The sequence below is a fragment of the Globicephala melas genome, chromosome 7, assembly GCF_963455315.2.
Source record: "Globicephala melas chromosome 7, mGloMel1.2, whole genome shotgun sequence".
NCBI lineage: Eukaryota > Metazoa > Chordata > Mammalia > Artiodactyla > Delphinidae > Globicephala > Globicephala melas.
Genome location: NC_083320.1, coordinates 55,391,415 through 55,416,069, shown reverse-complemented (window position 1 = coordinate 55,416,069; position 24,655 = coordinate 55,391,415). Strand labels below are relative to the sequence as shown.

At 33.1% G+C, this 24,655-nt stretch overlaps 1 protein-coding gene across 2 annotated transcripts in view; it reads left to right on the top strand.

The window, feature by feature from the left end:
- Positions 1-24,655, top strand: part of AGPS (alkylglycerone phosphate synthase) — a 139,216-nt gene that overhangs the window by 60,589 nt on the left and 53,972 nt on the right. For both annotated transcript variants that reach the window (XM_030851100.3, XM_060302222.1), the window contains exons 9-11: positions 2,711-2,836; positions 5,352-5,460; positions 17,958-18,085. In XM_030851100.3, the coding sequence (XP_030706960.2) occupies positions 2,711-2,836; positions 5,352-5,460; positions 17,958-18,085 (363 nt within the window). The remainder of the gene's footprint in view (positions 1-2,710; positions 2,837-5,351; positions 5,461-17,957; positions 18,086-24,655) is intronic.

Sequence of the window (24,655 nt, the reverse complement as noted above, 5' to 3'; positions counted from 1 at the left end):
TAAAATATTATACTTCCCTTTCCCCTTGTCTCTCCTTTGTGCTGTTGTCATACATTCTACTTTTGCATATATTGTAAAACCTATAGTATATTGTTATAATTTTTGTTGAAATAGTAAGTTATCTTTTAAAGATATTTAAACAGTAAGAAAACATCTTTTATATTTACCCATCTAGTTACCCTTTGTGGTGCCTTTTAATTCAATCTGATGATATTTTCCTTCTGCTTGAAGGACTTGTTTTAAATATCTTTAGCGTGAGTCTGCTGCTGATGAATTTTTTTTGCTTTTGTTTGTCTGAAAATATCTTTGTTTCATATTTTTTTAACACTTTATTTTTTAGAGCAATGTTAGGTTTAAAACAAAATTGAGAGGGAGGTACAGAGATTTCCCACATGCCCCTGCCCCCACGCATGCATAGCCTCCCCCATTATCAACATCACTGGAAGTTTGTACCCCTTGACCACTATCTCCCCATTTCCCCCACCCCCTCATCCCCTGATAAGCACAAATCTATGCTTCTATGAGTTCAACTTTTTTAGATTCCACATAAAGTGATATAATGACATTGAGATTTCTTTTACCAAGGGTGAACCTACATTGGCACATCATAATTACAAAAAGTCCATAGTTTATTTTAGGGTTCAATTGTGGTGGTGTATATTCTGTGGGTTTGGACAGATGTATAAATAATCACTGAGTAGCCTTCATTATATTATCAGAGTATTTTCACTGCTCTACATTCTTTGTGCTCTCCCTGTTCATCTTCTCAGCCCCCCGACCCCTGGCAACCACTGATCTTTTTATTGTTTCCATAGTTTTGTCTTTTCCAGAATGTCATATAGTTGGGATCATAGAATATGTGGCCTTTTCAGATTGGCTTCTTTCATTTAGTAATATGCGTTTAAGTTTCCTCCATGTCTTTTCATGGCTTGATAGCTTATTTCTTTTCAGCACTGGATAATATTCCATTGTCTGGATGTACCACAGTTTATTTATCCATTCAACAACTGAAGGAAATCTTGGTTGCTTCCGAGTTTTGGCAGTTATGAATAAACCTGCTTTAAACATTTATGTGCAGGTTTTTATGTGGACATAAGTTTTCAGCTCCTTTGAGTAAATACAAGGAGTATGATTACTGAATTGTATGGTAAGAGTATGTTTAGTTTTGTAAGAAATTGCCAGATAGTCTTTCAAATTACCATTTTGCATTCCCACCAGCACTGCGAGTGTCTTGCTCCACATCCTCTGTAGCATTTGGTGTTGTCAGTGTTCTGGATTTGGGCCATTCATATAGATGTGTAGTAATATCTCATTGTTATTTTAATTTGTGTTTCCCTGATGACATATGATGTGGAACATCTTTTCATATGATTATTTGCTATTTTCAGTGAGGTATCTGTTAAGGTCTTTGGTCCAATTTTTAATTGGGTTTTTTCTTATTGTTGAGTTTTAAGAGTTCTTTGTGTGTGTGTGTGTGTGTGTGTGTGTGTGTATTACTTTCAGAAAAATCAAAAGGTAGTAGTCTTTTGAGAGTAAATAATATGAATATAGATTGTTTGGGAATTAAGGAAGAAATATCATGGTCTGATAATCTTCATTTTAGCTTTCAGTTCTGTATTTAAGCTACTTATTTGTGAGTGGTTATTAACCTCTTAAAATTAAATAAATGTATTGAATGTTTAGTGAAAAAATTCTATTATGTAATAATTGATGTCTTAAAATCTTGTTTTCCTAGCAACAAAATTAGACAATAATTTGCATTGCTTGTGTGCAAAAGCTAACAAATTGTATTCAACCTATAGGTTCTCAGGTTCTAGATTACAGCTTTCATACCATACTTAACTACACAGATATAAACATAGCTGACATATTCTACATCTCTGCATGGCTTACTTGAAAAACAGAAACAGTTGCTTAATTGGATGACTATCAAAATGGTCAACACAGATTGATGGGCTTGAGTGCAATAGACAGTGGGTATGCAGGTGGTAGTGTCTGTACCATTTGACATGAGATGGCTGAGTCTTTAAAATGTTTTTAGTGGAATGGCTTTGGTGGTGTTGCCGTAAAGGGCATCCATCCAACCTCAGGTGCTGTGCAGATGGCAAAGCCACGCTAATGTAGAAAAATGAGAAACAAGTGACTATTTAATGTACAGGAATGCATGATCTGCGTCACAAATACATGATGGTATTACATGCAGGAAACCTAGCCAGATGGCTGTACATTAAAGCACATGACTCCTTGAGAGAATTAAGTACAGGCAATTTGCTCAGATTTTCTGCAGGCCTGCTGCAGATTATATTAGGGTAGGGAGCATAAGAGATTTAAGTGCTTTATTTACTGAAAGTGTTTAGATGAAGTTGGCAATTATTTAAGCATAATCTGATCTCCATAAGTAAATTGTCTCTTTGTGGAAAAAAAAAAGGAGGGAGGGTAGTTGGCTTTAAAATAAAAGAATGTGAGGAGTAAGATTGGCTGGTGAACCTGTGGAAAATGCAACTGTCTTTTGGCCCATATTTTTCCACTAGGCAAAAGCTTAAAAATATTTTTAGACTAGTATGATAAAAGTATTTCTTTTTCTATATAGGTTTTAATGAGTCCAAATGGCAACGACATGGAAATTTTAATGTGGAAAGAGTTAATGTGTTGAGTGCTGTGTTAAACGGGGCCATTTTCACTGGTAAAATATTACATTTTTGTTTTTCAGCTTAAAGAAAGTGGTTATTGTACAGGTCATGAACCAGATTCCCTGGAATTCAGCACTGTGGGAGGATGGGTATCTACTCGGGCATCAGGCATGAAGAAGAATATCTATGGCAATATTGAGGACTTGGTAAATTTTTTTCTATTTATTATATAATAATTAATTAGTCTATGGAGATTATTATAAAGTTGTTAAGCCTTTAAAAATTGAGTTGGAGAGTTCCCCACAAAAGTATACCCTTTTTGATTATAGTAACGTTGACTATGTGTAATACAAACAGTTAAAAGGTACAACTGTGGTCATTATTTAAGAGTGCTTCTTTTTGAGTAACTGATATTTAAGTTTTGTAGATGTCTCAGTATCTGACTTATAAATGTATCTAAATATTAGTTTGCAAGCCTTGGAGCCTTGGTCTTCAACTCTACCACTATTTTAGTCTATTTACTTAGGTGATCTTGTCATTACTACTGTTTTGCCTTATGAGATTTTATATTTATTTTTCTGAAAAAAATTTTCTGTATAGAATTAAAGAGCCCAATTAAAAATGTTCTAGTTAATGTAATGTTTTATGTGCACATCATTTTGTTTTAGCTGATCTGGTGTCATTGCTCTTGAGAGTTAGTTAGGCATCCTGGCTAGGAATTAGGTATCATTTGTTCCATATGTAACTTTTCCAGTGATTAATTGTGTGACCTTGTGCAAATTGGTTTACCTTTCTAAACTTCAATTTCCTACTATATAAAATAGAATAATGTTATTTGTTGCATAGAATTATTATAAGGAATAAAGGACATAAAATGAAAACTCTTAGCGGAATCACTGGTATGTAATAGGTACTTCATACATGTTAGTTCCCTTTATCATCAATATTTTGATAACAATTTAAAAGAATAGTTTATAAGACTATTAAAGTGGTATTCCTAACATTATTCCTAGAGCTATTTAGGTTTGTTTTTCAAATCTAGCGTTTCAACATTTTCATCAATGTCTTCATTGATAGAAATATCAAATTGTTGATGAAATATATTTTTTTATAGTTAACACCCAACAATTTAAGACTTTAAGTGTCTATATTATGAACACTTTTTAAATGTTTGCATTATCTTTTTTTTAATTGAAGATATTTTAGAAATCACATTTTTCTTTTTGCAATTAAGATAACATAAATTCAGTTTCAGAAAAGAGAATTTGATCCTTTTACTATTGGATTATTAAAAGCTTTATCAGAGTTAAGCATATTTGATAGACTACCACATTTAGTACTGCTAAAGCATGTAATTTATTTTAATCCTTTTGGGGGTTATTTAAGGGCCACAGATTATAAGTATACATTTTAATGTACTTATTTGCATGTTTATATCTAGTCTTTAATATAAAAAAGCATCATACTGTGTTTAATCTGCTCTTTAAACTGTTATCAATCTATTAACATGTCAATGAGCATAGGTTTGCACCATTATTTTTAAAAAATGCATATAATTCTCTTTTATTGATAATTTGTGATTTAGTAATTCCCTATTAAAGAATATTTAAATTATTTTTATTTCAAAATTATAGAAATAGATAAAGGGAAAAATATCTTCTGTAGTAATTTTTTAGCATACTTCTTTGATCATTTTCTTTGGGTAAGTTCCTAGCTTGGATTGTTGGGTCAAGCATGTTTTTAGGTCCTTGGACCCTTACAGCCAAATTGCTCTATAAAAATTTTGTGCCAGTTGACATTCTTACTAGCACTATGAGAATCTTTATTTTACTGGACCTTTTATTTATATTTTTTTCCTAAAATTTTATATTTATTTGTTAGTGAATATAATCTTTTAAAATGTCCTCATTAGCAATTTTTATCTTTTTATTTTGCGAATTCTTTATTTATGTCCTCTGCTCATTTCCTTCAACAATAGACTATTTTTATTTATCTGTCAAAAAATTATTCTGAAAATATGTTGGGTTTTTAACCTAACCATTTCTGAGTCGGATCTGAGGAATTTTTTTGATTGACCCTCTCCCTACAATGTACTTAATTTCTCACATGTGTGAGACATATCTCACAGATATCTTTCTTCTTCTTTCTAACTCAGTCACCACATCTCTCTCTTCATCCCAATTTTGATGTGATCAAAATTAATACTTCGTTCTTTTCACTCTTTTCTACTGAGTGGGCAAAGTAGATAAGTTGAAGGTGGGGATAAGGCAAGAATAATTTTTTTCTTAGAATTCTAAGCATCTAGAATAGTGCCTAACATGAATAATAGTGCTTCATAAATATTGTTAAATAAATGAAAGAATGAACCTATTAAAATGTGATCATTGCATATTTTTTCCATCCTTTAGTTCTTTACCACATGGACAGCCCTAGACTAGCTTTGGTTTAAAGAAATGTGTTTTTCAGTTTTTAAGATGATGAATATACCTAGGCCAATAACAATCTTAGAATAATTTTTCCCTGTTTTAAAGTTACATACAATTTATTTTTAGTCTAAGAACTACTAAAAGATATTAGAATTCTGAAGGGAATCACCATTTATCACTTAAACCAATATTTTAAAAATAGTGTTTTATATAAATATATATGGGTGTGTGTATCCACACACACAACATTCACTGACAGATATCTAGAATTTACATCATGCATTGTATTAAACAGGTGGTTCATATAAAAATGGTAACACCTAGAGGTATAATAGAAAAAAGCTGTCAAGGACCTCGAATGTCAACAGGCCCTGATATCCATCACTTCATCATGGGATCTGAAGGTAAATATAACTGCAAACATATTATGAAAAAATACAGGTTAGTGATTCAGTTTTGTGAAAATCTGTGATATTGTGATATCAGATTTTTGAAAGAAAGACATGTTTTATATATTTAATTTTTTTTTAAGTTTTATGACTTCAATTTAGTACTTCATAAAGTTTTTATTATAAGAACATCTTATTAAACTTTCTCTTGAATTTTGCTTTTTTATGTTTTTAGAGCCAGCTTAGTCCTTTTGGTGTTATTTTGTTTTTCTTTTAGAGTTTTTAATCAATTTCAGGAAGAGTAGCTGTTAGGGTTTAAAATGGTTTGCTTTTACATTTATTGGTATGGTATTTTCTAATCTCTGAATTATCAGGAGGAAAGGACTAATAAAGTATTATCTTATTGCCTTGTCTTTCTATAATTATATCTTTTGTTATTTGCTAGTTGGTTTTTGAAGAAGTGGAATTTAAAATTCTGTTGATTCACATATCTTTGAAAACTTACATTGGTCTTTTATTTTTTCACTACTTGAGTCATCTCCTTTGCTTGGTTACTTAATGCTGGGTAGATTAGAATGTAGTTCTTCATCTTATGCAAAACATTTAATTTCTGTACCTATGAGGGGGAAAAAACCACTAACCTTCCTTCTAGTTTGCAAACTAACTATTATGTAGGCACTGTGAATTTTATGGATAAGGTGAAGGTGGGCATATTTTTCAATTCTTAGCATGGTAGAGAGGGATAGTTATCCCTTAAATTCAGAGAAATGAAAGTGTTTCCAAGTTACCAGAGGAACTCACTACTAAGTCAGAAGGTGGTGCAATCTGTCAAAAGATTTTCAAAACATCTAGCTATATTCATGGATAAAAGTGCATTTATGATAAACTAGGATGTTAGGGCATAAATTCTAACTTTTGATGGTAACATCAAGGAAAAAATAAATTATGTGTCTTAGTGATGTACTAGAGGTCAACTTTTAAATTGATGACCAGTGGTATAGCTTAGATATTTTTCATGATAATTAGTGACAAACCTCTGTCAAGGTGTTTCACCAATTTACTCTCATTCCTTTTCTGATCAGTGTACTCTTCTGTGGAAAAACAGAACTACACTTTTAATGAGAAAAATAAAATATTAAATTCCTTTAAAATAATATAGTTCTCTAAAAAATATTATTTTGGAACTTCTTGTATTAATGCATCATCCAAGAGTTAACTGAAAGAATATAACTTTTTCCAGTCAAATGTCAAATTGAATAACAAATAGGTATTAAAACTGATAATTATTAATTTTACTATTGGTATATACATAGTTGGAGTCAACTCTGTAAATTATCTTTTCAAGTAGCTACATCAAACATTTTTTTTCTCCCATCAGTTAGCGTTTAAAAAATTCTGGTTGCTAGGTACTGTGGTGGCACACCCAAGGACACAGGTAATAACTGACCATTAAAATTGAATAAGATAAATTCTATGATAGAAGTAAATGAAGGAGAAATACAGACAAAAGTCATGTTGATGGGTGCTTAGGAAGACTTCCGCAGAGGGGTTGTGCCTAAAGAGGTCCTTCAAGGATGATAATGAGAAAATAATTCTAGGCAGAGTTGAGAGAATAAGGTGGGGAGGGAGTTGCCCTACACAGAGAACTAACTGCATGTGAACAGGCTTAAAAGTGAGAAAGAGCTGTGTCTGCCTCGTGAAGGTGCCAGTTTTTCAGTGTGACTGGAACTTAAGATTTAATTGTAGAGTGGAGTTGACAGCAGGTCAGGGTGTGGAGTAGTAAGTGTTACAGGATGGCTGGAGAGATAATTTGGTCTTTTATCCCTTTTATAATAGTTTGAACTTTATCCAAAAGACTGGACTACCTCCTTCAATAGTAAATTTTTGTACGAATTTAAGGAAGGCAAACTCATTGTCATAATAAAGTAAGCAAAGAAATACAGTTTATTAGAAACATATACAAGGGTAAGTTACTATATTTAAATGAGATTTTATTATAAATATCCATGCAAAATGCCATACTGATTTAAGAGCATGAACCTTGAAATCTTTCAGATCTGGATTTCAATCCTGGTTTTACCACTTATATTTCTGTGACTGTGTAAATTAGGTAGTTCTCTATGCCCTATGTCCTCAGCTGTAAAATGGGGATAATAAAAGTATCTATATTCAAAAGCTTTTCGAGAGGGTCAAACGAAATTATGCTAAACAGTTTATAAGCGCGTAGTAAGTACTCAACAAATGTTAAACTGTTGTGGCTGTTTATTATTTTGGCATCAGTGATCTTTATAAGTATATTTATGGTCCCTAATCCCCATTTCTGTATGTATGTGGATATAGAGTAATCTTAATATAGTCCAGGAGACAGCATGACTGAGAGAGTAAATTTATGTGAAATCATATTCTTTTATAATATGTATTTTCTCTGCTGTTTTGAACTATCTAAATAATAACCTCCTGCCTTAAATATGAATCATAAAGTTTTCCTTGAGCTTTAGAAAGTACTTTCTTTTGCTATAGTTAAATCATTTGATGACAACCTTGAAAGCATCACCATTATAAAAAAACCTATTTTCCCCCATCCTGCTAAGTTCCACATGTGGTTAGCCAAGTTAAGTTTAATGTTTTTATCTTGTTTTGTGTTATGAATTTTTCATAATGATTATTTTGACAAGCAGGTTCCTCCCGTTTTAGATGTTATAGTATCATGATGAATTAATGAAAACTGTAATAAATAAAGCATTTGAAATGTTTTATATTCTTTTCCTATATGTGGAATTTGCTAGTAACTTACAATGATTTGCTCTTTTATTTGATAAATGGCTAAAAGTATGGTTTTTTTTTTAAACTCGTTACCCACCCTTGTTTTAGCCTTTGCTCTAAAATGAAACAGATGAAAAGCTTACTATCAGTCCTTCTGTGTAGTTTTACTTCATCTTTTGGTTAAATAAAGCTCATCCTTTAGTAAATTCCTCAGGAAAGACATATTCGTATATCCCATGAGTTCTGGAATGTTCTAAACTACTTTTCTATGACCTTGATACCTGCAGGACAGCTTGAGTGGCTTTAATATTCATGGGTCACACTTTTTTCCCTTGTTTTTTGAAAATACTATTCCACTGTTGCTTTGGTTTTATATGTTGTTTTAAAGAAATCTAATGCCAATTCTCTTGACTTTTTGCCTGGAGGCAGTGAGGATTTTTTTCCTTTATCATTAAAGTTTACTTTTACAACTGAGAGTTGATTGTTGTGGGTCATTTTGCTCTGGTCAGTGGACCCTTTCTCTGTGTATATGCTGGTCTTCTTTTATTTCTGTAAAGTTTTTCTTTGGATTGTAGAGTTAAATATTAGGGTTTTGGATTCCGTTCCCCCTGCTGTTTTGATTTTTCTTCTTCAGGGACACAAGTTATACATTTGTCTGACTTTCTTTGCGTATTTTCCATTTCATCCATGATTTCTCTTTTTTTCTCAACTTCTGTATTTTATTTTAATTTTCTTGGTTATTTTCTGGCTTTTCTTCAATGCCCTGTATTAAGTTTTCATTTGAATCTATTCTCTCTTCTCCTTTGGATACCTTGTAACCCAGCCTTCATTTTTTTTATGTTTTGTTGTTCTATTTCTTCCCTGAGTTTGGTCATCGTTTATTTCATTTTATCTTGTTTTTTGTCCATTTATGTTTTTAGTGTTTATGTTTCTAATTCAGCTATTTTTTCGTATCCCCAAATGCTTGTGTGACAGTGTTTAATTGAGTTTGAAATGCTGTGTTTACAGTTTTCTTCAGGATCATGGTTGGTTTTGTGGGGGATACTTTTCATCAGCAGAAAAGCTATTATTTCCATTTTCTGATGTTTTGCAGTAGTTTTGTATGGATTTGGTCTGCTTTTTTCTGTTCCTGTTATTACTTGGAAAGGGTTCCTAGTTTGAGAGTGTTCTGTTCTGTCACTTCTACCCTCTTTTGTGCTATTTGCTTTATAGATGGTGGTGTTTTTAGTGGGAGAAGCCATGACATGTCCTGTTTCTCTTTCATTTCTATCAGATCTTTAATTTTCCTCCTAATTTTATTCTTTCCCTCCACTGCCTTGTCTCCAAGGAGTACCACACTCCTCTAATTTGTTGCTTCTTTGAAGATACTTCCCTTACTTCTCCAAGGGTGTCATTTCTGGTTACTTCCATTTTCAAACCCCTCCTCATAGCCAGGGTTATGGATTACCAAGTCTTATACAGTATTTGGAGTTTATTGTTGCACTTTTGCTTTCTGGGGTTGATTTTGTCTCTGCTTACTTTAAGTCCTCTGCTACCCTCTACTCTTTCTTAGGGAGCCTTCTAAACCACCCCCCCCTTACTCACTTTCTGCCCTTAAAAGCTTGTAGCAGCTGGAAGGCTGTAGAAGGTCTGTTGGAGTTTTTTCTTTTTATCTCTACTTATGGGTAATTAGAAAGTCATAGTGTTTTCTTGTCTCCTTTTAATACTAAAGTGTATGTCCTGTGTGGTTTTATTTGTTTTCCTTGTTGATTTTCATGTTTGGGGGGAGGAGGGTAGAGGGAGAGAGAAGATTCAGAATCAAATGATTACCTTTCTTCTCAGTCCTGAGGTCACCTGAACGTATATTTTCAAATTATGAAAGATTTTATTTACGTCAAGCAAATACTTGCATTTTGTATTAGCTAGTAGTTGAAGCTTTCAGTTTTCTTAAGAGCACTATATTTGAAATTATAAAACAGAAAATTCTAAAATTTACAGTAACATATTTTTATTGAAACAGAAAGTGAATGACATATGAGCCTCTATGATGTCACATTGCCATGGAGTTGTTTACAAACAATTATATAAAGTGGATATAAAATATTAGTATAATGTGCATATAATCAAGTGATAAGTAATCTAAGTAGTTTTATATCACTCCACTGACATAAAATTCTCAGAGCAAAAGAATCAATAAATATAATAAAGCCCAACAGAAGTGAGCCTTTCAATGAAGTGAATTTAGATGTAAACATTTATGATTGGATTAATTTGAATATAAGTCTGGATGGAAGAACTGCCTAGTGCCAGACTGCATTTGAGACTTGGATGGAGTTTTCTTTTACAGTGGGGACCCCCCCCCCAACCCCTAACCCCTGCTGCAGAACTCATAGCTGGATAGTTGCACAGACTAGCCTTGGTCATTTCATTAACCTTGCAACAATGCAAAGCCTCATTTTACTAATTTTTATTTTTTAACCTTACTTATAGTGTTATGGTGGGTTTTACCACTTTAGAATGCATGCTATACGTATGAGGCAATATGGGTGTACAGAAATTTAAGGCGTGGTCACTTCTTACTAGTACCTTAGAATTTGTGTGTAGAATTAGAATTTTAAGGAAAATTTGCCAATGTTTTATACATATATATATATATTTTTTTTTTTTTTTTTGCGGTGTGCGGGCCTCTCACTGTTGTGGCCTCTCCCGCTGCAGAGCACAGGCTCAGCGGCCATGGCTCACGGGCCCAGCCGCTCCGCGGCATGTGGGATCCTCCCAGACCGGGGCACGAACCCGTGTCCCCCGCATCGGCAGGCGGACTCCCAACCACTGCGCCACCAGGGAAGCCCTATACATATATATTTTTAAATAAACTTTTTGAGTAAGTAATTACATGCACAAAGTTAAAATATGTACATACATGTACAAAATTCAAAAGGTACAAAAGATGTATAGGGAAAAATCTGCCTTCTATCCCTGTCTTTTAGGCATCTCCCTTGCCCAGAGTAAACACTATTGCTATTTATAAGCGTATATGTATGTGTTTTTAAAAACAGAAATGGGAGTTTACTACTCTTTGATTTATACTTAATTTTATAATGCTCACTTCAAATCATCACATTTAGAACCACTTCATTCTTTTTGGCAGCTACCTGATATTCCATTGGTATGTACTCTGTTCTATTTAAGCAGACCCTCATTGATTGGCTTTTAAATGGTTTCTGATTTTTTCTTTGGATTATATTTAGGTTATATTATATGCAGTAATTTATAGAAATATTTTCAAATGGCTTTATTTCTGAGATGTAAATAAATATTTCACAAAAAGGAACTTGGAGTTTAATTTTATTTATTTTTTATTTTATTCTTTTTAAAGATTCTTTTTTTTTAAATTTTTTTCAAACTTATTTATTTTTGGCTGCATTGGTTCTTCCTTGCTGCGCGTGGGCTTTCTCTAGTTACGGTGAGTGGGGGCTACTCTTCGTTGTGGTGCGCGGGCTTCTCCTTGCGGTGGCTTCTCTTGTGGTAGAGCATGGGTTCTAGGCACACAGGCTTCAGTAGTTGTGGCACATGGGCTCAGTAGTTGTGGCTTGTGGGCTCTAAAGCACAGGCTCAGTATTTGGGGCACGCGGGCTTAGTTGCTCCGTGACATGTGGTATCTTCCCGGACCAGGGCTCGAACCCTTGTCCGCTGCCTTGGCAGGCAGATTCTTAACCACTGAGCCACCAGGGAAGTCCCTGGAGTTTAATTTTAAATAGAGAAATTTTCCTGTCTAAAAGCAAGGTTTATACTAACCTTCTTTTCACAGTTTTCCTGCTTGAGTTTATTTATTTATTTACTTTTTTATTGGAGAAAAATTGCTTTACAATGTTGTATTAGTTTCTGCTGTACAATGAAGTGAATCAGCTATATGTATACATATATCCCCTTCCTCTTGGACCTCCCTCCCACTCCCAACCCCCAACTTTCTTTTCCTTAATGAATTTCAACCTGGTGACTTTTGAGTTTGAACAAGTATTTATTAAAGTTTTCTGTAGTCTGCGGAGAGATTAGAATAAATAGAAAAGATGATTCATGCCTTTAGGAGCTATGCCTGACAAATTTCAGTTTGTTTGTAGAAACAACTTTCAGCATGAGGTGTTAATTCTAAGACTACCAGGAACTTTGAAAAATGTTGAAAAGAGTAGAAAAAATTACAAATAAGCTTAGGGATGGCGTCAGTATAGTGGCAGAAGAATTAGCAACTTTAAAAATTAAAGTGATACTACTTGTCTTGGTAAGAAAGAATAGGTGTAATAGATAATTCTGTGTTGGTGGCTGAGAAGGCAGCATAGTCTGTCAGCCTTATGCCTCTTTCTGGCAAAGGTTTAGAGTTCGTTTAGACTTTCTGTAGCCTAAGATACCTGTTTCTAAAAATACCCCTATTTCTAAAATGTATGGCTCATAGCTCATTGTTTAAGAAGATAACTCTGAAGTTTCCTTTGTTTTATTGAGATATAATTTACATACCATAAAATTCACCTGTTTAAAATGTATCCCTTAGAAAGGATAGTTCCTAGGGTTATTGTTTGAGATTTTTTGTGAGCTTAGGAGGGGTCCTCCCCACTGTTCCCCGCTACCCTAGTTTTATTGAGCAATAATTGACATACATCCCTGTATAAGTTTAAGGTGTACAGCATGATGGTTTGATTTACATATATTGTGAAATGATGACCACAATAGATTTAGTTAACATCCATCATCTCATATAGATACAATAAAAAAAAAATGAAAAAAAATTTCTTCTTGTGATGAGAACTCTGAGGATCTACTCTCTTAACAACTTTCTTGTGTATCATACAGCAGCGTTAACAGTAGTCATCATGTTGTACATTACATCCCTGATACTTATTTATCTTATAACTGAAAGTTTGTACCTTTTGACCACCTTCCTCCCCCTACCCTCTGCCTTTGGTAACCACAAATCTGATGTCTTTTTCTGTGAGTTTGGTGTATTTTTATTGTTTGTTTATTTTTATTAGCTTCCACATAAAAGTGAAATAATACTTGTCTTCCTCTATCTGACTTATTTAACTTACATAATGCCTTCAAGGTCTATCCATGTTGTCACAAATGGTGGGATTTCCTCATTTTTTTATGCCTGAATAATACTGCATTGTATATATATACCACAACTTCTTTATCCATTCATTCATCGATGAACACTTTGGCTATTGTAAATAATGCTGCTATGAACATGGGGGGGTGCAAATATCTTTTTGAGTTAGTGTTTTTGTTTCTTTCAGATATATTCCCAGAAGTGGAATTGCTGGATCATATGGTAGTTGGATCATATGGTAGTTCATGTTTAATTTTTTTAGGAACCTTCATACTGTTTTCCATAGTGGCTGCACCGATTTATAATCCTACCAACAGTGCACAAGGGTTCCCTTTTCTCCATATCCATGCCAGTGTTTGTTATTTCTTATCTTTTTGATAATGGCCATTCTGGAAGGTGTGAGGTGATATCTCTTTGTGGTTTCAATTTGCTTTCTCCTAGTGATGTTGAACATCTTTCCATGTACCTGTTGGCCATTTGTATTTCTTCTTTGGAAAAATGTCTATTCAGGTCCTTTGCCTGTTTTTTTAATTGAATTATTTGTTTTTTGCTATTGAGTTGTATGAGTTCTTTATATATTTTAGATATTAACTTCTTATCAGATACATAGTTTGCATATATTTTTTCCAATTCTGTAGGTTGTCTTTTTACTTTGTTTATGGTTTCTTTTGCTGTGCAGAAAGAATCTTTTCAGTTTGATGTAGTCCCACTTATTTGTTTTTTATTTTGTTGCTTGTGCTTTAGGTGTGATTTCCAAAAAATCATTACCAATACATATTTCAGGGAGCTTTTCCCCTATGTTTTCTTCTGGGAGCTTCATGGTTTCAGATCTTACATACAAGCCTTTAAACATTTGAGTTAATTTTTTTGAGTGGTGTAAGATAGGGGTCAGGTTTCATTCTTTTACATGTCAATGTCCAGTTTTCCCAGCACCATTTATTAAAGAGACTGTTTTCTCCTTTGAGTACTATCAGCTCCTTTGTCAAATATTATATGACTGTATACGCTTGGGTTTATTTCTGGGCTCTTAATTCTGTTCCATTGATCTGTTTGTTTTTATTCCAGTACCATACTCTTTACTATAGCTTTAGAGTATAGCTTGAAATCAGTAAGTGTGATGCCTCCTGCTATGTTCTTCTTTCTCAGAATTTCTTTGGCTATTTGGAGTCTTTTGTGGTTCCATATAAGTTTTAGGAGTGTTTTTTTGTTTGTTTGTTTTTCTGTAAAAAATGCCATTGGAATCTTGATGGGAATTGCATTGAGTCTGTAGATGTCTTTTGGTAGTACTGACATTTTAACAATACTAATTTTTTCAGCCCATGAATGAACACAGGACACCTTTCCATTTACTTGTGTCTTCTTCAATTTTTTTTTTTTTTTTTTTTTTTGCGGTAGGCGGGCCTCTCACTGTTGTGGCCTCTCCCGTTGTGGAGCACAGGCTCCGGACGCGCAGGCTCAGCAGCCATGGCTCGTGGGCCCAGCTGCTCCGCGGCATGTGGGATCTTCCCGGACCGGGGCACGAACCCGTGTCCCCTGCATCAGCAGGTGGACTCTCAACCACTACTCCACCAGGGAAGCCCCAATTTTTTTTTTTTTTTTCCCATCAGTGTCTTAGTTTTCAGAGTAGAGATCTTTTACCTCCCTGGTTAAATTTATTCCTAAGTATTTTATTGCTTTTGATGCTCTCGTAAATGGGATTAATTTCTTTATCTCTCTTTCAGAAAATTCACTGTTAATGTATAGAAACGCTTCTGATTTTTGTATGTTAATTTTGTATCCTGCAACTGTACTGAATTTGCTGATTAGTTTGAATAGTTTTTTGGTTGACTCTTTAGGGTTTTCTGTACAGTTGTTCCTCAGTATCTGCAGGGGATTGCTTCCAGAAACCCCTGCAGATAACAGAATTTGCAGATGTTTATCTCTTATATAAAATGGCATGGTATAGCCAGCCATATATAAAATCAGGTCATCTACAAATAGAGACAGTTTTACTTCTTCCTTTCCAGTTTTTATGCCTTTTATGTTTTTCTCTTGCCTGGTCGCTGTACCTAGGACTTCCAGTATCCCCAGGTTTCTACCAGGCAAACAGCTGGCCTGCAATTTTGCCTATATCTCCAATAAATTTATCTATGTCTTCCCAATTACCTTTTACCACATCCTCCACTGTTTTCAAGAGTATTCTTGAAACTTCTTGAACTTCTTCATGCTCTGTTGAAAGTAATCTTCGAAAAAAAGATTGGGAGCTGTTTTATGGCTTATTTCTTCCTCTGGCAAAATCTCTGAGCTAAGGCTGTGGAGGTGGGTGTGGGGACAGTGGCATGTTTTTCTCTGAGGACACCCGTACTTTAGAAACTAAGTGCTGGGGAGAAGGAGGAAGGAAAGTAGGTCTTGGTTTGCTTCTCCTGGCAAGATACCAGCCCTTTACAAGCCAGGGCAAAGGGTTGGGACCATAGGCTTAGTGCATCACTCAAAGTAGAGTCTCTGTCCCACCAATTTAGGCTGGGTGCAAGAAGTGAGCCCCTCCTCACCTCTTAGCTGCCCTTGCCTAGAACTTAGTCTCAGGAAAGGTAGCTGAGGTAGAGTGTTACATGGAATAGGGTCAAAGGTTTTTTGAAATTAAGAAAGTTTGTGTATCTATCCAAGGGAAAGGAAGACATATATCTACATACAAACTTTTACACCTATATTTGTAGTAGCATTATTCATAGTAGCCAAAATATGGAAACCTGTGGAACTTTCAGCCTCACCCCTTGACCTCTAGGGAGGGGAGGGGAGAGGAGAGGAGAGGAGAGGAGAGGAGCAGCTGGAAGTTGAATTAGTCACCCATATCTGTGGTTTAGTCATCATGCCTGTGTAATGAAGCCTCCATAAAAATCCCTAAATTATGAGTTTCAGAGGACTACTGGGTTGGTAAACACATGGAAGTGCTGGGAGGGTGGTGTATCTGGAGAGGGCTTGGGAACTCCGCACCTTTTCCCCCATACTTTGTTCTGTGCATCTCTTCTGTTTGATTGTTCCTGAGTTGTTTCCTTTTATAACAAGCTAGTAATTGAGTTTAAAAAAAAAAAAAAAAGTAGAAACCCAAATGTCCATACCATACAATGGAATAATATCCAGCAATTAAAAGGAATGAAGTACTTAGTGCATGCTACAACATGGATGAACCTTGAAAACATTTAAATGAAAGTAGCCAGTCACAAAAGGCCACATATTGTAAGATTCTATTTATATGAAATGCTCGGAATAGGCAAATTTCTGGAGAGAAAGTATACTGGTGTTTGTCTAGGGCTGAGGTGTGTGTGGGGAAAATGGATATGGGATTTATTTTTTGGGGTGATGAAAATGTTGTAAACTTAGATAGTAGTGATAGTTGCATATATCTGTAAATAGTTTAAAGCCATTGAATTTTACATTTTAAATAGGTGAATTTTATTGTCTGTGAATTATATCTCAATAAAGATGCTAAAATAAAAGAGAAAGTCTAGTCACTCTTACTGTCTTTTAAAATGTACAAGATATATCTATCTTTTTATTCAAATATTAGTCAGGCCAACTTTGCAGAGCTTTTGTGATTTTACAAATCATAATAGGTTGTATTTGCTATCTAAGTAGGAAATCATTTGTATATCTGACAAACATATTGTGATATAATGTAGTTTACTCTTTGTGGACTCGTAGTTTTTAATCTTCTACAGTATTATATATTAACATTTTATTTTAGGTATATTATAAATTTATTGGAAGCATTGATTTTTGTGATACTTTTAACTTATTTCTAGTATTGTAATTAAGTTCTGTAATTTTGTATTTCCCTTTCATTCTTTTTTTCATGATTCTAAGAAAATTTACTTAATAGTATTAATAATAATTCATATCATTTGTACATTAGAAAGCACTGATTTTGAAAGCTTGGCTTCTTGAATGCAATTAGTTTTAACCATGTCTCTTCAAATATTTTAGTGTAGCTATTTAGATCATGTAGTTATATTTAACTTGCATTTTTCCTCTCTGATTTGTCCTCCACTCCTCCATGTAAGAAAGAAAAGGACATTTGTTTCATTGATGGTCCTCTTCTGTTAGCTATTTATAACTATTTTGTCTCTGAAATATGTTTTTTTTTTTTCTTCTAAGGGCATCTTAATATTGCCTTTATCTTTTCTTCGTATGAATTCTTAGGAAAAAAGGCAAAGTGTAATAGTCTCTCTAAATTTCTTCTGTCAACTTAAATTCTCATAGAAAATTAGATTCTTTTTGCCCCAATAAATTGTTGTCATAGTAAAAATAGGTTCAACTATCAAAATATACTTTTGTTTGAATGCATATGAGATATAAAAACCTGTTGTTTTTCAGATTTAAATTTTAATAAGTTGTAATACTTTAAAAACTATTTAAAATTAACCTCTTTGGAGAAAGGTTACCTTAAAAATGTTTTTAAAAATTCATACATAACTAAGAAAAATGTATTCCAAAAACTTTTTTTAGAAATTATAAAATTTGCTTAGATGTTTTTCTAGAAGGACTTGAGTAGCCATTATTCCCCACATAGAATAGATTAAATAGATTTAAATACGATTAATAGAATAAATTAGTAGAATAAATAGATAAAGTAGATTTAAATATGATTTAGAAAATTGGCATGTGATATATTGGATTATTCCCCCTTCTTTTTCAGGAACTCTTGGTGTGATAACAGAAGCTACAATAAAAATCAGACCAATCCCTGAATACCAAAAGTATGGCTCAGTAGCTTTCCCTAATTTTGAACGAGGAGTAGCCTGTTTAAGAGAAATTGCAAAACAGGTAAAAACAAAAACAAAAACGCACCCATATATATTTATATTTTAAAAATTCTGCTGCATAATTGATTTTGATATGTCACATATAATCTTCATATTTAGTTGTGTTATATTTGTGATTTTTACCCAGTTCTATATGAAAAGGTAATGTTGTAAAATCATCCTTTAAGTTCAGTTGCTATTTCTTTGAGTAATTATACACCTATTTCTTGGTTTAAAGAATGCTGTACAATTTTAAGACAAGGTAAGGTATGTACCTGAGTTGATGGCTTCAAATGTCTCTGCCTTTTATTGAATGTTTTCTTAAGTTATTTTTGGGTAAGATATTTTGTGATTAATTGCAGTAATACTGCATTTTTCTTAAGATATTTATTGAAATTAAAATAATTGGCTGAATATTAATGGCCCCAAAATACAGAAATTAAATATAAGTAATCAAACTTTATCAGTTTTTAGAATGTGCTGCTACTAGGCCTTACTTGTTTTTTAATATTTCCTTAGCTATATCTTAAAGTAAGTAATATAATATAGTATAACATAATACAAGATATTTAGATATAAGCTAAGAAGAATTCCCACTTTCCCTTTCTTTAAAAAAAGGGATATATTGTCAAAGGTTTTAAAAAGACTAAATAATGCCAAGTAATTTTATTTCTTCGTTAGTTGTGTGTATCAGTGTGGGAGTTCTTGCGTTTCTTTAGACATTTGGTTCGTTGTTTAAACTATAATGGTTTGTGAAAAAATTCTTATTTCAACATTTCCCAGCAGGGAGGAAGTCAAGGGAATATACTCCAGCCTCTCTCTTCTTGCTTTCTCCAAACTCAGAGTTCTTTAATACTTCCCATCAGCTATACCCAATTTGAATCTTGAGTGCAAGGGAGCTTTCTGATGTGACCCATATAGGTCAGCTTCTGGGTATTCAGAGTAGGGTGGAGGGAGGATCTGATAAGGAAAAAGAGTGGTACCTAGCAAGTACTCTGTTTCATTGCGAACTTTGTAAGGTACTGAGTCTTATCTTCATACCATTCCAAGAGAACCAAACCACTATTAATGTTTTAAAAATATATAAAATGAGTAAAAAAAAAATGTTATATTTACCCACATATTTACCATTTCCAGTGCTCTTTATTCCATACACTCAGTTTGCCTTCTGAGACACTCATTCTTTCTTACAGTTTCTCACTTTTAAGAAGTCCAACTATATGATCACCTAATCTAACAGTTGAGAAGGGTAATTTTTATAATTTCCAAGTAGCTTCAGTTACTTATCATTAGATTGCTTTTTCCCCTCATCAAGATTTAGTCATAGGCTCCTTAATCCTGGTTGTCTTACTCCTAGGTAAAGGGAAGAGTTTTAAAAGACACGTATAGTCATGGAATGAACATTCTTGAACTTGTGGCAGGTTACTTTGGTGGTGTTAACGCAGAAGTGATGTTGAAATCCTTAAGAGCTCCTAATTCACTTGAACTTTGAGGATATTATGTTACGGTTAAGGACCTAGTATTATGCTATGTTTGCTAAAATAACGAGATGGCAGTAATATTTAAAAGTAGAATTATTGAGTAAAGGAGTGGAGATAAGTTTTAGATGTAAATATTTGAGCACCAAGCAGTAAAGTTCACGTGTGTTCTGATAACTTGTTGCTAAACCCTTCCTTCACTTAAAGGCCAAGGAAGTAACTTCGAATTTAAGATACCTCAGGTATTAAGAAACAAAAGAAGTACTTGAAGAGCCTTATGGTTTTGCCTGTGAATTCATTCCTAGAAGAATGGGAAACCAGGGGTTTTTTTGTTCTTTTTAAGAAAATAACCATAAATTCACCAATTAAAAATCAAAATAAAAGCAAATATTTTCCATAAATAGATATTTTCTGATTAATTTCAAATCTTCCTTAATGAGATATTTTTTATTCTAGTGTTTTCAATTTGTATTGTAGTTCATTCTTTGTGTTAACTACTTTTATTTTTATTTACTTTTCATCTTTGTCAAGCTTGACTATATCCCTCCAAGAAAAGCTTTATTATTAAAGATACAGTTTATATTGTCCCTCTTGTTCAAGTTGTGAATGGCATGTTTTTAGTTGACCATTATTGCCTCCATTTTTTTATGGCAAAATAAACATGAATGCCAAATTAGATTTTTAAAACAATTGTAGAATTTATAAAACTAGTCTGATTTGTATGTATTTTTAACAGAAGATCTTAATGAGTACACACTCCGTCTATCTTGGCCAACTCTGACTTGTTAAAAAGTGTTGTTATATGATCTTTGGAATAGAAGTAGACATATTTTATGCTTTCCTGAGTACTCCATCTGCTTTTCTGCATTAAAAATGCTCACATGTAAATCTGTCTTAGGTTTCATTAATGAGAAATGGTGTACAAATATGTCAAAATCCTTAATTTATAATTTCACTAAAATTGGAAATATTGAATTTAAACATAAATAGTTGGTGCAATTTGTTGCAGTTTTTGTTACAATTTAATATGCTCCTGATAGAAAGTAACAGATAAGAGCTACTTGTGATAATGAAAGGCAGGTGGTAACATTTTTCTTCATCTTTGCATAAATCAGTAAAAGTTTTTTTAAAAATTCTTTGTATATTTACAATATGACCATAATCTAAATTCACTACACAAAACTATATTGAATATATATATCTTGGGATAAATAAAGGTGATGATTGATAGAAAGTGCCACCCTGTGGTTAAAAACCAGGTCAAAAAGAAAGCTCCTTTCTAATCTATAGTTTTAATAATTTGGTTCTCTGTAATTAGTAGTAGATAATTTTTAGAGACAAAAATACTATGTAATTGGAAAGCTTGCCTTACTTGAAACTGATTGAAAAGTCTAGATAGGTAATATTTCATTCTCAAATGTTGCTCTTATGAATGAAACACTTGCTAAGAATAGTTACTGGGATTTGGAAATATTCCACTATTTGGGGAACCTGCATTTTTTACTCTTGTTATACTGCACATATAGAGAGGCATTCCCTTTCCTGGAAATGGGTAAATGTATTATGTTTAGGGACATTTATATATTAGTTTATAGAGTATACAAATCTCATGTGTCAAGAATGGTACTGTATATGCTGCCCTGCTTTATAACAGTATTCTCAAGCAGAAAAATTGAGAAAATTATCAGGTTTTGGCACTAGTCATTGTTCAGTTTGTGATTTGGAATTTCAGTTGATTGCAAGAAAATTAAGATCCATTAAAATAGATGGTACATGGTTTACAATTGTGCCAAATTCTTGACTGAGTAATGAGTTGGCTGCTTGTAATTCCTCACTGTCATTTCATAGCACTTCCATTTTTGCACTATTTTCAGACTCAAGTTGCTTTTGGATGAGTATCTTTTGGAAAGGAGCAGACATGATGGTTCACAGATAGCTAAGTGGGCTCTGTGTATATTTTTATCTCTATTCTTACTGAAGGAAATAAATAAAGCAACTTTATACTGGCAGCAGAAGGATTCTACTAAGGTCACTCATCTGATCTTTGTCCATGTGAGGAATTGTCCTCTTTCAGTACTTCATTGCCTTGTGAGGAGCTAGAAAGGAAGATTTAGTGGAAGATTAATGTGATTCTATCTCATAAGTGGCAGTCCGGTAGAATCTCCAGCTTTACTCAGTAGATGGGTAAGTGGCTTTTAAGATTTTCTCAGAGAGTAGATTTCCTACTGTAGCTTCTCAAGAGGGGGGAAAATTGTGTTTTTTAATCAGAATATCAGTGTCAGATATAATATTTTATTTTTCTCTTTTATTGTTTGTTTTAAAATGGCAAGTATGTTTTTACAAGGGTTGAAGGGAACATGGAGTGTTCAAACAAGTTCAAAGGCAATTTACAAAGTTTGGGATCTTCCCCCACCATTTGCCAATAAAAACTTAGGAGTTATGCCTTGTTGTATTGAGAGAGGACCAATTTGTTCCATTATGAGGAAACATTGACTGTCTGTCTGTGGCATGGATTAGTACAAATTCCTCTGAAAACTGTATTTCTCACTATCAGAACTAGGTTTTTAGAATTACAGATTAAAAGGCAGCTTTTTCTTTTGACAAGGGATGGCCCTTTCTACCTACCATCACTTTTATTTTAAACAATTTTAAACTGATAGGGTATTTTTTTCTAGTGAGTTTAGACCATAATTTCAGAAGATATACATAGCTCATGTCTGACACTTCAGACTGTTATATCTCAATTCTGCATTGTTCTGTTTTCAACTTGATTTATCCTGTAGGGGTTCAAATAAATTGAAAAGAGTTAGGTTTAGCACTTATATTGTAAAACATTTAAAACTTACTTATATTAAGTGATAATTCTTGGAGATAATTTGTTACATATAGAAAATGGAATTGTTATTTTAAATCATTTTTTGATGTCATGTTTTTCTCCCTCTGAAGCAGAGAGAATAACCTAGCCAAATGTTTGGTTAATTGGATTCTTTACTGTGTGATCCAGCAAAATGTATCAGACTTGAGGACAGTTATGAGACATGCTCTAGTCATTACACCTTTACTAAACTGAAAATGTACAATTTTGACCAGGAGACTGTTTGGCATTAACTTTTGCCCCTTCCCTTAACATAAGTGGAGGGAAATATCTACCCTGTATTATGTATTTGTTTCATTCTTTAAAACGAAGAGATAATTCTCTTGCTAAAAAAGTTCTTGTTTACAGTGTAGATTCCTGGCTATAAGCCAGTATATCCTTTATAATAGGATTAACCAGTTTACCAGTAGCCTTAAATATTGCATGATTTCATCTGTGGTGTCAATTCCAATTTATTATTAGAGGAAGAACTAATTCTGTGTACATTTTAAGCTTTTATACCTGGAAATTTGTATTTAACAGAATTCTCTTCTTTTACATATCCTTTTTTTGAACTTTTAAAATAAATTTATTAATTAATATCAATTATTTTATTGTGTTTTTTATGTGGGAGAGTATGTTTTTAACTTTATATCCGACATAGTGCAGTTGATATTATGTAAGTTAAATAGACATGGTTTCTGTCTTCTGTCACCAAAGATACTGCATATCATGATAAAATTTTCTGTGCTTAAATTTTTGTATAGCCGTATACAAGGGGTTTGGTATTGAAGCATTAGCTTCTGATACAGTATGTTAGTTGACTATCTCCAGAATAGTTTTAAGGCTCAGGAACTAGGGCCATTCCGGAGTCTATACTGAGTTTGATTTACTCCTTGAAAAAACGAACCTTTTCAATTCAAAGGTTATTCGTTTTTTAACCAAGATACCAGAGATGGAGGACTGCCACTCAGTGCTTATATTTTATAGTTTATCCTTATGAAGTTAGAAGAAATCATGCAGATGTATGAAACATGTTAATATTGAATTTCTTTCGCCAGTAGCTAGTAAACTAAGATACCTCCTCGAACAAAGTCTCATCTGAAGTGCGAGTTCTGGTTTTCCCTGTGACAAGAAAGCAATATGACTTAGTTCCATAAAAACAAATTTTTCAGAAATCTTTTGATGTGTTTCTTATAAGACTAATTAGAGTGGTTGTTTTTTATTTTTCAGGTTACGTATTCAAGTAAATTCCTGGTTGTAGCATCATTAAAGGGAAGAAATTGGCAGCAATTTGACTTAGTCAGTCATATACCCATGCTTTGAGGTCACTGTGGTTTATTTATTTCTTCTTTGCTCAGATAAAACAAAGATATTGATATTTATTTATTAGTCCATAATGAGTTTCTCATATGATTTTTTTTAGACTATTTACTAAAGTATAAAGTACAAGCAGGTGACCTAAGCGATTTTAGTCAGAGTGCATTTATCATAATAAAAACAAAATCAGTTATTTCATTAACTCCACTTCAAGTAAGCAGTTTTTGTTTGAGTGTTCCTTAAATACCCTGAATGTATCATCAACCCACCATTAAAATTTCTAGGTAAAAATATCCCCTCTCAGGTTATTTCTGATCACCTACCACCAGGGGTCACTTTAACTCAAGGACCCTTTTCCCCTTTCCTCATCTATGGAATACTCTAGCAGAGCATAATTGTATAGCACGGGATTGAATTTAGAGCTCAAATTCTCAGAATTTGTGATGTCTTTAACTTTTAAAGGAGTTATTTTGAATTTTTTTTACTTACCAAAGTAGCATTCAAATATAACCTAATCTTAACTGTAAGTATCGTAACCTAGTTTGAATGTTTTTTAAGAATAGTAATATTGTTTTGGTTTTTTGATTATAAGGACTCCTATTTAATTAGGTGTCATGACTTCTGATTTAAAATTCTAAGAAACTTTTCCTCCTTTGTATTTTTAGAATGATGCATAGTGACTTACAGATTATTTGCTGGAGAATCTAAAGCAATCTTGATGCTGTGCTTTGCTTATGAGAATTTACTTGTGACAATAACTGAAAAACTCCATTCACTGACTTTTTAAAAAATGTGGCACTATTAAAACATGAGACTTACTAAAGCTGTTGGTTTGATTTTGATAATTTTTAAAAGTCAGTGTTGAAAGTGAATTTAATATTTATTATCTAGGTACAAAAAGCTTTCTATAGCTTTTAATTCTTTTTTCGATATATTAGTA